The 13,115-nt window shown below is 38.0% G+C and overlaps 1 protein-coding gene across 2 annotated transcripts in view; it reads right to left on the reverse strand.

Moving 5' to 3' along the window:
* PPME1 (protein phosphatase methylesterase 1) overlaps positions 1-13,115 on the reverse strand; it is a 64,073-nt gene that overhangs the window by 2,837 nt on the left and 48,121 nt on the right. For both annotated transcript variants that reach the window (XM_044258554.1, XM_044258555.1), the window contains exons 10-11: positions 5,560-5,689; positions 4,436-4,480 (exon numbers count right to left, since the gene is read on the reverse strand). In XM_044258554.1, the coding sequence (XP_044114489.1) occupies positions 4,436-4,480; positions 5,560-5,689 (175 nt within the window). The remainder of the gene's footprint in view (positions 1-4,435; positions 4,481-5,559; positions 5,690-13,115) is intronic.

Here is a 13,115-nt window from a genome sequence, read left to right on the forward strand (position 1 = left end):
ACTCCCTCCTTAATAGTCTGAACCCTGTTACCAAGGTTTGAGGTGGATGGTAATATTTGCAGTTACAACCTTGTGCAAATGATTTTCCCTTCATTTTTAACTTTGGCAACTACTTAGCATACATTTACTTTGAGCCAGCCACAGGAAGGTTCCCGTTTTCAGGGGATTTATAGTCTAGAAGGGGAACACAAAAGACAACATTTTATTTATTTATTATTTTTATTATTTTAAAAATTTTATTATTTATTTTTAAAAAGATTTTATTTATTTATTTATTTGACTGAGAGACATAGCAAGAGAGGGAACACAAGTGGGGGAGTGGGAGAGGGAGAAGCAGCCTTCCCACCAAGTAGGGAGCCTGATGCAGGGCTCGATCCCAGGACCCTGGGATCTTGACCTGAGCTGAAGGCAGACACTTAACCACCAAGCCATCCAGACATCCCAAAAGACAACATTTTTTTTTTTTTAAAGATTTTATTTATTTATTTGACAGAGAGAAATCACAAGCAGGCAGAGAGGCAGGCAGAGAGAGAGAGGAGGATGCAGGCTCCCTGCTGAGCAGAGAGCCCGATGCGGGACTCGATCCCAGGACCCTGAGATCATGACCTGAGCTGAAGGCAGCGGCTTAACCCACTGAGCCACCCAGGTGCCCCCAAAAGACAACATTTTAATGTAGCATGTAGTTCTTATGATAAAACTGAGCACATGGAACTGGAATAACATAGGAAAGAAGGCTTTGCAATCAAATAAAGATACAGGAAAGCTTCCCACACAGAAAAAAAAAATAGTCTACACAAAGGAAAGGAGGATGAAATGATTTTTGTTCCTGGAAATAAAAAGTCTGGCACAGAACTCTTGAGAGTTAACAATGAGGCTGGAGAGGAAAGCAGGGGCCATCAGGGGTTTTGTAAGCTACGTTAAGGATTTTGAAATTTATTATTACAATAGTAAGTTACCATTTAAGTGCTCAACCAAATGCCAGACAGTACTAACCACTTTCTCCCACTGCCTTGTAGAACACTGTAGGCTCACCATGAATGTGATAGCTATTGAGAGTAAACAGAGATGACAGATAAAGCAAGATCTCTAAGCAGCAGACTAAAGGAAATGGGACCCACAGCTTCCCCTAAGTAGAGAGCAGACTCTCAGAGCCCGAGAGGCTCCATTTACAAAACAAGGCAGAATGCTCTGGAAGTCCTTTGGGTCATCACGTTCCAGGATTCCTAACCCAGTTACACAGTGCTTTAAGATTTTCTCAAAATACTCTTCTATCCATTTTTTAAGTTGATTCTCAAATCTACCCCATAAAATTGAACAGGATAAATACTAAATTTCTTTTCTGAGATGATGAGATTAATATCATGGTTAATGAAGTAATTTGCCCAAGGCTGCTTATTTATTTTTTTAAAGATTTTATTTATCTGTCTCAGAGAGAGAGAGAGAGAGAGCTAGCACACAAGCAGGCAGAGTGGCAGGTAGAGGCAGAGAGAGAAGCAGCCTCCCTGCCAAGCAAGGAGCCGAATGTAGGACTCGATCCCAGGACCCTGGGATCATGACCTGAGCTGAAAGCAGCAGCTTAAACCATTGACCCACCCAGGCATCCCCCTGCTTATTTAATTAGTAGAGGAACTACGACTTTCTATTCAGTGAGGCCCAGCTCATGCCCTTCCTCTTGCAGTAGTGTGCCCCGGGGGCTCCGGCCTATTCCATTCTAGTCCCTTCTCTGATCCCTCTCTCTCTTTTTTAAAAGGTTTTATTTATTTGAGCGAGAGAGTGAGAGAGAGCATGAGAGGAGAGAAGATCAGAGGGAGAAGCAGACTCTCTGCAGAGTTGGGAGCCCGATGTGGGTCTTGATCCCGGGACTCCAGGATCATGACCTGAGCCAAAGGCAGTGGCTTAACCAACTGAACCACATAGGTGCCCTCTCTTTTATCTCTTAATGTACTACAGCTAACATATTTGGATTGAAACACAGATCAGCTTGTGCCCTGCTTGTTTTGTAAGCTTGTATTTTATGCCACTGGTACTTGCCTCCCCAGGAGCATGACAACACTTCTGTAAGAACAGAGCCTAATATCAACAGGGACCAGCACAGGACTAGACACTGAGTAAATGTTAGTAAGTCTTAAATGGATAATTGAGTGAATGACCTGATAACACTTACAATTCCAACCACCCTGGGCTTGATGTCTAGGGATGAATTTTTTGTTTCTCTTTGGAAGAGTGGGTATAAAGAATCAGAGACAATGCACACACACTAACACTAATAACGTGCCTTGTACACATAAAATAATGATTATGGGTAATCCTCACAATTATTCTATGAAGTGGGCATATTTCCAAACCCTTCCCTCTCATTTTACAGAACATTAGGTTCAGACATCCTAAATTATTTACCCAAGTTGCATCATGAATGAGTGCTAGGTTTCTAGGAATCCATTAACTAATTCAGCAGGTTTAAACAGTGCTGGAAAGACTGTGGTTTGGAATCTATGACAATTTGGCCATTTCCCTTTGTCTTATGGGATGTCCCTCACTCCAGCCATTTACTTTCTATATTCATGGGATGCTCTGGAAGAAAAGGTAGTCTTGGCATAATCCTTACTGGGGAAATGGCAGGGCATCTAATGAGGAATTATGAGTACTTCCTGGATATAACGAAGTCATCATTTGTCAGACTCTTACTTCACATGTATTTTCGCATTTAAACACCATACAAATGTATTCAGATATAGCATTATTTCTCTTTTACAGATGAAGAAACTCAGGATTAAAGAAGTTCACTCAGGCCACAATTCTAGTAACCGTGACTCAAAGCCAGGACTGTTTGATTCCAAGGCTGGTGACCAACAATGGTTTCAAATGCTATTCCAGTCCAGCTCAACTGCTTTCAGATAGTCTCAGGGGCCATATCTATTCTGCCTGTCTAGCATCAAGCATAGATCTTATATAGAAAAACTGCTTAGGAAAGGTTTTCTTGAACTGAATGTAAGGAAAGATGTCTAAACTCAGAATTAGCAACATAAGTGCCATAAAACTCACACTGCCCCAGTTCATAATCTTCCTCCAGGCTTCAGATACTAGTTGGAGGAATAGGGTAGGAGTGCCTGGGTCCAGAATGTAATGAATCATTCAGGAGCCTTTGAACAACTGTTGTTTAGAAATATAGCCCCCCTTTTCTGTGGGGAGCCTGAGGACAGCTCAAAGAACAGTTTGAGACCATAAACACCCAAGTAGATATGTCCAGTAGGTTTTACATATGGGCCAGGTCTGGAGCTCAGGAGAGACATATGAGTTGGACATTTAGCTTTGGGAATTATAAGGGTATAAATAAAAGCCACGAGATTGCCCAGAGAGAGTAAGCAGGGGAAAAAAAGGGAGGTCAAGAACAGAATCTGCTTAAGCCTGAAACCTTGACTTGGAGTTAGCACTTCTTCTTCCCATAACCTAAAAGATACCAATGCCTATTGATTTCACCTTTACCACACCTTTCATCCATACTAAAGCAAGAGCCTCCACAAAATTGGTCCCACAGCCTCCACTTCCATCCGGACAACACACCTGGATCTGTGCACAATATGTTACTTTTCTACTCATTATAATTCATGATCCCTGTGAAGTTGCCATCAACTTTCTCCTTTTATAGACTGAGAAAACTAAAGCTAAGGCAGGTCAAATAACTTGCCTGGGGTCATAAAATAAGTAGGAAAGAAGTACTACTCCCAACCTCAGAGTCTTTGCTTTTGCCACCTCACCATGCTGTCTTCTAAACATAGTTTACATCTTTTTGCATTCCAATCATCCTGGACATTTCTCTTTCCTAAGAATTCCAACAATGATAAAAATACTGATCAGTATTCAGAATATCTCCTACACAATAATTTATATTTATAGGGTACTTTATGGTTTATAATGAACTCTGCCAAGACATAGCCTCATTTTAGTCCTTACAACCCTGAGATGTAGATGGGAGTTAAGTCCCATTTTTAGATGGAGGAAAAAAACTGAAGCTCAGAAAATGGAAATATTTGGGTCAGGACTGGATATTGATGTCATCAAGTATGGGGTTAACTCTAAAGCTCATGCTCTTTCCATTGCACTTCACCATCTCAGAACATTAATTTCCACATGATTCTGTCCTCAGAGAAGGACCTAGGAATGTAATTTCTTTTCTTTCTTTCTTTTTTTTTTTTTTAAGATTTATTTACTTACTAGAGAGAGAGAGAGAGTGTGCATGTGCACACATAAGCGTGAGTGGGAGGAAGAGCAGAGTGAGAGACAGAGAAGCCCAAGCTGATTCCCCACTAAGCATGGAGCCCAACACGGAGCTCAACCTCACGACCCTGAGATCACGAACTGAACTGAAATCACAAGTGGGACGCTTAATTGACTGAGCCACCCAGGCATCCCTAGACATAATTTCTTGATTACTTACCTTGCATTTGGCCAATAGTCAGATCCTTATCCAATCTATCAACACCTAGAACAAAACAGGAGAATCCAGAAGTAGTTTACTAGAAAAGGTTGTATGAAATAGGTTTTGCTGTTCAAGTATGAAGTAACAATTGTTACAAAGTTGTAAACATGATGACACTCTCAATTCACATTAATTCCAATCCTAACTCCTTGAGGGTATATAGTCACCACATGAAACTTTCTAGAATGAGAGTCCCCTGCAATCTTTTTGATCACTTGAACTGATTTCTGAAAATAGGGTTTTACTTTTTAAAATTTCCATTATACTCGGAATATCTTTACGCCACTCTGGAGAACTTGAACTTAACCAGGGATTGATGGCAGGCCAGAATTAAGTTACTCCAGATGGATGCTTTTGCTTAGTTAGGTTTAGGGCTTTGGTGTGGAGAGGAGAGGAATACAAATGAGTGAGCATGGTACTTTATTCTGGAAGCTACTACCCATGTATGAGTAGTTTTGTTTTTTGTTTTTTGTTTTCAGATTTTATTTATTTATTTGAGAGAGAGTGAGCAAGCGACCATAGGGGAGGAGGACGGGCAGAGGCAGAGGAAGAAGCAGACTCCCTATGGTGTTTAATCCCAGGACTCCCTGATATGATTGGAGCTAAGGGCAGACGCTTAACTGACTGAGCCACCCAGGCACCCCATGTGGTGAGTAGTTTTAACAAGGACCTACTCAGAAGATGATATACCTACCTACACTGCTATGAACTGAGCTGTATCCTTCCCGTCATTCATATGTTGAAGGCCATTCCACAGTGTGACCACATTTGCAGATATGGAAATAATTAAGATTAAATGGGGTCATATGTGTAGGGTCTTCATAAGACAGGATTAGTGTCCTTTTAAGAATAAACACCAGAGAGTTTGCTTTCACTCCCTCTGCTGCCACGTAAGGACACAGCGAGAGGGCAGTTGTCTGCAAGCCAGTAAGAAAGCTCCCACCAGAACTTGACTGCGCCGATACCCTGCTCTCAGACTTCTAGCCTCCAGAACTGTGAGAAAATGAATTTGTTGTTTAAGCACCCAATTTATAATATTTTGTTATGGCAGCCTGAGCTAATACACATACATGCACACTTACCAGCCAAGAGCAGCAATTTAGGAATAGGACAACTAAGGAAGAGATTGGATAAGCCTCGGAACCAGCCATCCCAGTATTTTTCTGTTTTTGCCAGTTCAATTCTCCAAGTATATGGATGGTCTTTCTTGGTCTGGAGGAAAAGAGCAAGTTCTGAGTCTCTGAGGGCAACCCTTGGAGAAACAGGACAAAAACTAGGTCCCTAGGAAAAGGAAAGGGAAGGAAACTAGCACTTACTAAGGTGCTACTAGGTCCCAGACATTTTCATATTCACTTAATCATTGAAACAGCTTTGTGATACAGGTTATTGTTTTAATTTCCATGTTTAGATAACTAGAAGTTTACTTTTTACTTCTATTAATTTCAGTGAACTTTGAACCTCTTCTTAAGATCACAAAGCCAGTAAATTGTAGAGTCAGTCAAGACTTAGTTTCTCTTATATCCATTTGACAAAAAGAATATATCCATAAAAAGGATAATTACAAAAAGCACAGTACAGTATGAAAAAAATATACATACTTATGATATAATATTAAAAGAAAGAAGAAGAGTATAACATGTCATCCACGCGAGGATTACTACTGGATAAATGTGGTACACATAGGGAAAGAACTGGAAGGGAAAACTGAAAATATGTTGATTTGTTGGCAGAGCATTTTTTCTTATGTTCTGATAATGGTATGTTCCTGCAATAGTAATCTGAAAAAGGAAATCTGGCACAAATACTACAAAATTTATCTGTTAAATCCCTATATATACTAGATAGGCACAGAGTATGTACTCATCAAATACAAGATGAACAAATAAATGATTCTCTATAGTTTTCTGCATCATTGAAAATTTTAAATATTATAACTGAAATAAATAATTGGGATCCTGCAGTAGCCACAATATGAAAATCTGGAAGTGAACATGGGATAGCAACATATTGTGTTAGAGAGCACTGGATGGATGTCCATACTAGCCCAAGTGATCTACAGATCCTTATCATAACAATCCTTATCAAAATCCAAATGACATTCTTGCAAAATAGAAAAATTCATCAAAAATTCATATAGAATCTCAAGGGACACCAAATAGCAAAAACAATTTTTTTTAAAAGAATAAAATTGGAAGACACATGCTCTCTAATTTCAAAACATATTATAAAGCTATAGTAATCAAAACAGTATGATACTGTTATAAAGACAGAGACCAATGGAATACACGAGAGAACCCAGAAATAAACAACAAGGGTCCAAGATGACTCAATGGAGAAAGAACAGTCTTTTCAGCAAATGGTGTTGGAAAAACTGGATACAAAGAATGAAGCTGGACAATACACAAGTTTAACTCAAATGGGTTAAAGACCTAATTATATTAAGACCCAAAACTGTAAAACTTCTAGAAGAAAACAGAGGAAAGCATCATATAGCTTTTCATGACATTGAATTTGACAATGATTTTTTTGGCTATGACACCAAAAGCAAAGGCAACAAAAGCAAAAATAGATAAATGGACTACACCAAACATAAAAACTTCTGTGCCTCAAAGAACACAATCAACAGAGTGACAAGACGTTGTACAGAATGGGAGAAAATATCTGCAAATCATATCTATGATAAGGGGTTAATATTCAGAATATATAAAGAATTCCTACTATTCAGTAACAAAAAAATGAAACAACCTGATTAAAAAATGGGCAATGAACATGAGGAGACATTTCTCCAAAGAGGATATACAAATGGCCAATAAGTACATGAAAAGATACTCAACAACACTAACTATTAGGGAAATGCAAATCAAAACCACAATGAGATATCACTTTATACCTATTAGGATGGCTATTTTCAAAAAAGACAAAATAACAAGCATTGGCAAAGATGTGGAGAAATTGGAACACTTGGGGCGCTGTTGGTGGGATTACACAATGGTACAATCACTATGAAGACAGCATGGCAGTTATTCAAAAATTAAAACTATCATATGATCCAGCAATCTTACTTCTGGGTATACAGCCAGAAGTGAAAGCAGGGTCTTGAGGAGGAGATATTTGCAGACCCATGTTCATGAGCATCATTATTCACAACAGTCAAGAGAAGTAAGCAGAATCTATCGATGGATGAATGGATAAACAAAATGTGCTATATACATATTATTTAGCCTTAAAGAAGGAAATCCTGTCACATGCTACAACAGAGAGGAAACTTGAGACATTGTGTTAACTAAAATAAACCAGTTACAAAAAGACAAACACTGGTTCTACTTCTATGAGGTATCTAATGTAGTGGAATTCATAGAAAGTAAAATGGCAGGAATGGGAGGAAAGGGAAATTGTTTAATGAGTACAGAGTTTTAGATTGAAATGAAAAAGCTCTGGAGATGTTTTACCACAATACAAACGCTACTTAACTGTACACTTAAAAATGAGTAAGGTGGTAAATTTTGTTATGTGTTTTTTACCAAAATAAAAAAAAAAGAAAAAGAAAGAAAAAGATCACTGGATGGATATTCAGGAAACTTGCATCTTCCCAGTCTCACTAAACAATGCATGTGCAACACAATTAATAAGCCACTTCTAGTAGATTCCACTGTCAGAGACAGCAAGATCCTCCTAAATGTACACTGTACTTCATAAGCAAATGACTAATTTAAGGTAAGGGAACTTCCAAGGATAATAATATTACAAAAAGAAATTTTAAAAGACTTGAGTTCAAGTCTTAAAAAATGTAAAAACGAAGAAAAAAAAGCCTGGATAGAATTAGAGTTGCTCCTGTATTTAGGGTGATAATACTATATCCTTTCTCTGGAGAGCTGGATCATAAAGTTAATTTAGTTTAGATCTCTTCCTCTGACAAATGGTAATAAAACAGAACAATGTAAGAAACCAAACAGATGAATATGGGGGAAAAAAAGAGAGGCAAACCAGAAAATACTCTTAACTATAGAGAACAAACAGGGTTGCTGGAGGGATGGGTCAAATGGATGAAAGATATTAAGGAGGACACCTGTGATGAGCATGGGGTATTGTTTATAAGTGACAAGTCACTAAATTCTACCCCTGGAACTAGTATTACACTGTATGTTAACTGAAATTTAGATAAAAACTTGAAAAAAGAAAACTAAACAACAACAACAACAACAGATCAAGATAATGAGATCTAACTGTTGGATAGGAGAAGCAGAAAGCTAGCTATCAATCATCCTGAGATGTTCATGTGGGTAGGATATGATTCTCCACACAAGGGCATCAACAGGCTTTGCACTATTTCCCAACACCTCACTTGAAAAACATTTAAAAAGATAGGTTTCATCCAGAGAGGGAGACAAACCTTAAGAAACTCTCGGTCTCAGGAAACAAACTGAGGGTTGCTGGAGTGGAGGGGGTGGGAGGGATAGGGTGGCTGGGTAATGGACACTGGGGAGGGTCTGTGCTACGGTGAGTGCTGTGAATTGTGTAAGACTGATGATTCACAGACCTGTACCCCTGAAACAAATCATACATTCTATGTTAATAGGAAAATGAAATAAGATAAAAAATAAAAAGACAGGTTTCTGTGTTAGTCAGACTTGATTTAATACAAATCCCAGCTCCATTGTCAGCTAATAAACTGTGGGTCCCTTGGGAGAGTTACCTAACTTCTTCAAGCCTGTTTTCTTAGCTATAAGGAGCACAACATAAAATCTCAAAGGATTATTGTAAGGATGAACTAAAGATATTCACATATGTAAAACAATAGGAACATGGTCTGGCACATAAAAGTAAAAACCAAAATAAAAATCTTTTTTTTTTTTAAAGATTTTATTTATTTGACAGAGAGAGAAACATTGAGAGAGGAATACAAGCGGAGGAGTAGGAGAAGGAGAAGCAGGCTTCCAGCTGAGCAGGGAGCCCGATGTGGGGCCCAATCCCAGGACCTTGGTATCAAGACCTGAGCCGAAGGCAGATGTTTAACGACTGAGCCACCCAGCTGCCTGCCAAAATCAAAATCTTAAGAATACAGGATTTCTATAATCTTGACAAAGAAGAGCAAAGCTGGAGGACTTACACTTCCTGATTTCAAAACTTGCTATGAAGCTACAATAATGTAGACAGTGGCACTTGCATAACGATAGACATATTTTGGCACAACAGAATTGAAAGTCCAGAGATAAACTCTGGCATTTATGGTCATTTGATTTCCAAAAAGGAATAAAAGATAATTAAATGGGAAAGTGGGGTTTTAGCAACAAATGGTCTTGGGACAGCTGGACATCCACATGCAAAAGAATGAAGTTACATCTCCTACCCTCGTACTATACACAAAAATTAACTCAAAATGGATCATAGACCTAAATATAAGAGCTAAAACTAGAAACTAAAACTAAAAACCTAAATGTAAGAGCTAAAACTAGAAAATATTTGCAATGAGGGACTTGTATCTAGAATATACAAGAATTCTTATAATTCAGAAATAAAAAGACAAAACACCCTCTTGCAAAATGGGCACAGGATCTGAATATATATTTCTCCAGAGAAGAAATGGGCAAGAAGCCCATGAAAAGATGTTCAACATTAACAGTCATCAGGAAAATGTAAATCAAAACCACAATGAGACACCACTTCATACCCATTAGGATATAATCAAATCAAATCATTAGGATATAATCAAAAAGAGAGACAATATTACAAATACTAACAAAGTTGTAAAAAATGGAACACTCAAGACACTGGTAGTGGGAATATAAAATGTTACAGGCACTTTGGAAAATAGTCTGGCTATTTCTCAAATGATTAAACACAGAAATAGCATCCAGCAATCCACTGGTAGGTGCATACCCAAGAAAAATAAAAACCTATGCCCACACAGAAACTTGTACACAAATGTTTGGACAAGCAATATTCATAACAGACAAAAAGTGAAAACAATCCAAATGTCCAATGACTGATGAATGGATAAAAAAAAGTGGTCTATCCATACAAAGGAATATTACTCAGCCACAAATAGGAATAAAGCACTGATACATGGTATAATAAGGATGAACCTTGAAAATATTATGGTAAGGTAAAAGAAACCAGCCACAGGACTGTATATTCATTTATATTAAATGTCTAGATTAGGCAATTCTGCAGAGACGGAAAGATTAGTGGATGCCTAGGGCTGACGTTGGGGAGAAATGGGAAGTGACTGCAAACAGGTACAGCATTTTTTTAAAAAAAAGTGATGTAAATGTCTTTTTTTTTTTTTTTAAGATTTATTTATTTGACAGAGAGATAGAAAGCACAAGTAGGCAGAGGGGCAGGCAGAGGGAGAGGGAGAAGCAGGCTCTCCACCAAGCAGGAAGCTCGATGCAGGGCTCAATCCCAGGACCCTGGGATGATGACCTGAGCTGAAAGCAGCCACTTAACCGACTGAGCCACCCAGGAGCCCCTGATGTATATGTTCTAAAATAAGATTGTTGTGATGGTTACACAAGTCTGTGAATCTACTAACAACCAGTGAATTGTATACTTTGGATGAGTTACCTTTCAATAAAGCAGTTATTAAAAAGGATATTTATGCATAAAGGAATACCTCCTGGACCACTGAAGTTTATTCCCTTAAGGACCAAAGGTTAAAGTTTCCCTCTTCTTTTCTGTATTTTAATCATATTGTATTAGACATCGCCCCTCACTGCCAATGTGTATCTTGTCTTTTTTTTTTTTTTTTTTTTTTAAATCTTGTCTTTTTTTACACGGCAAAATGGATGCAACAGAACTCTTGTGTATGTCTCAGGATCATTTCAAACACCACTTTTCATATTAGTTAAAACACAGAAATCCCCTAAGGGCTAATGGGCTCTACGTGGCCCCTGGCTACCATGCTTTAGAAGCTGTGACTGTTCTTGTTGTTGTAGTTGTTAAGTTTAATTTATATTATCAATATTTTCTGTCATTTTAGTTATTTTTTTTTACTGAGATATAATCACCATATAACATTGTGTTGGTTTAAGGTGTACAATGTGTTGACTTGACACATTTATATACTGCGATATGCAACACCATAGTGATTGTTAACACCTCTATCATACCACAGAATTATAAATTCTTTTGTACTAGAATAATTGAGACCTAGTCTCTTAGCAACTTTGAAGTTTATAATACGGTATTGTTGCCTATAATTATTATGCTGTGCATTAGATCTCCAGGATCTGTTTATCTACTAGCTATAAGAAGTAGTTTGTGTTGTTTGGGGTTTATGTCCTTCCTCAAGGGCAGACTGTTTTAGCTGTACACCTTATTGCCTCATGTGTTTCAGTCTGACCTTCTAACAAAACTGCTGGAGTTTACTAAACTCCATATAACTGGGCTTATAAAATAATTACAAAGGAAAAATGAGCTGGAATTAAAAACCAAAGGATCTGGATGTGTTTTAGCACCAACATTTATAAGGTGTCCGTAGGCAAGAATTTGTACCTCAGTTGTAAAACAGCGATAGTATCTACAATGCAGTTAAAATGAGAACTAGAGATGATAAATGTGATGTACTTAGTATAGCTCCCAGCACATTAATGGCAAAAAGTAATTAGCAGTTTGTATCAGAGTCTCATATCTACTAAATATTAATTACTTGATTACTTTGGAAACATCTCTTCTCTGTATCTCTGTGTCTCAGTTTCTACACTGTTATCACCTCACAGAGTGTAGGAAAGGCAAATTAATCATGCACTGTTTATATTTTTGCAAATTCCAAAGAGGTACAAACAATTATTTATTGATCTTAAGGATGACAAAAGATCATCGTTAAATGAAAAAATCTGTTTTTAAAAAATGTACAGTTGATGCTTAAACAATATAGGTTTGGACTGTGCAGGTCCACTTATATGTGGATTTGGAAACAGTACAGTACTACAAATTTATTTTCTCCTCTTCATGATTTTCTCAAGAACATTTCTTTTTGTCTGGCTACTTTATTATAAGAGTACAGTATTTAATAAATACAAATAAACAAATTATATATTAATCACTATTTATATTATTGGCAAGGCTTCTGGTCAACAGTAGGCTATTAGTGATTAGGGAGCCAAAAGTTATAGTTGTTTGGCTTTTTTTCTTGACAGAGAGAGAGCACATGTGTGGGGTGGGGGTGTGCATAGAGGGGCAGAAGGAGAAGGACAGAAACCACTTTAGGCAGACTCATGACCAGTGTGAGGCCCCACCAGTGGCTCAATTTCATGACCCTAAGATTGTGACCTGAGGTGAAATCAAGAGTCAGATGTTTACCTATCTGAGCCACCCAGGCACCCCAAAAGTTATAGTTGGATTTTTGACGGTGTTGGGGACCCTACCCCACATATTGTTCAGGACTCAACTGTCCTCTCCTCCTTGCTAATAGTAGCATCTCCAAACATAAGGGACTCCGGGGTATACACTGAATCCATTATTTGCCATTAGTAAGGTATTTATAATCCATCCCCAAAAGTCTGCTCCTCAGGCTCACTAACCATTTCAAGAAAAAAAATCCTTTCCCACTACTATCCTCAAATCAAGTGTTCAACAAGAAGTCACACAACACTTGCTACACACACACACCCAAGCTAAATGCTGAGGTTAATTCATA

Source organism: Neovison vison, chromosome 7, assembly GCF_020171115.1.
Source record: "Neovison vison isolate M4711 chromosome 7, ASM_NN_V1, whole genome shotgun sequence".
Classification (NCBI taxonomy): domain Eukaryota; kingdom Metazoa; phylum Chordata; class Mammalia; order Carnivora; family Mustelidae; genus Neogale; species Neogale vison.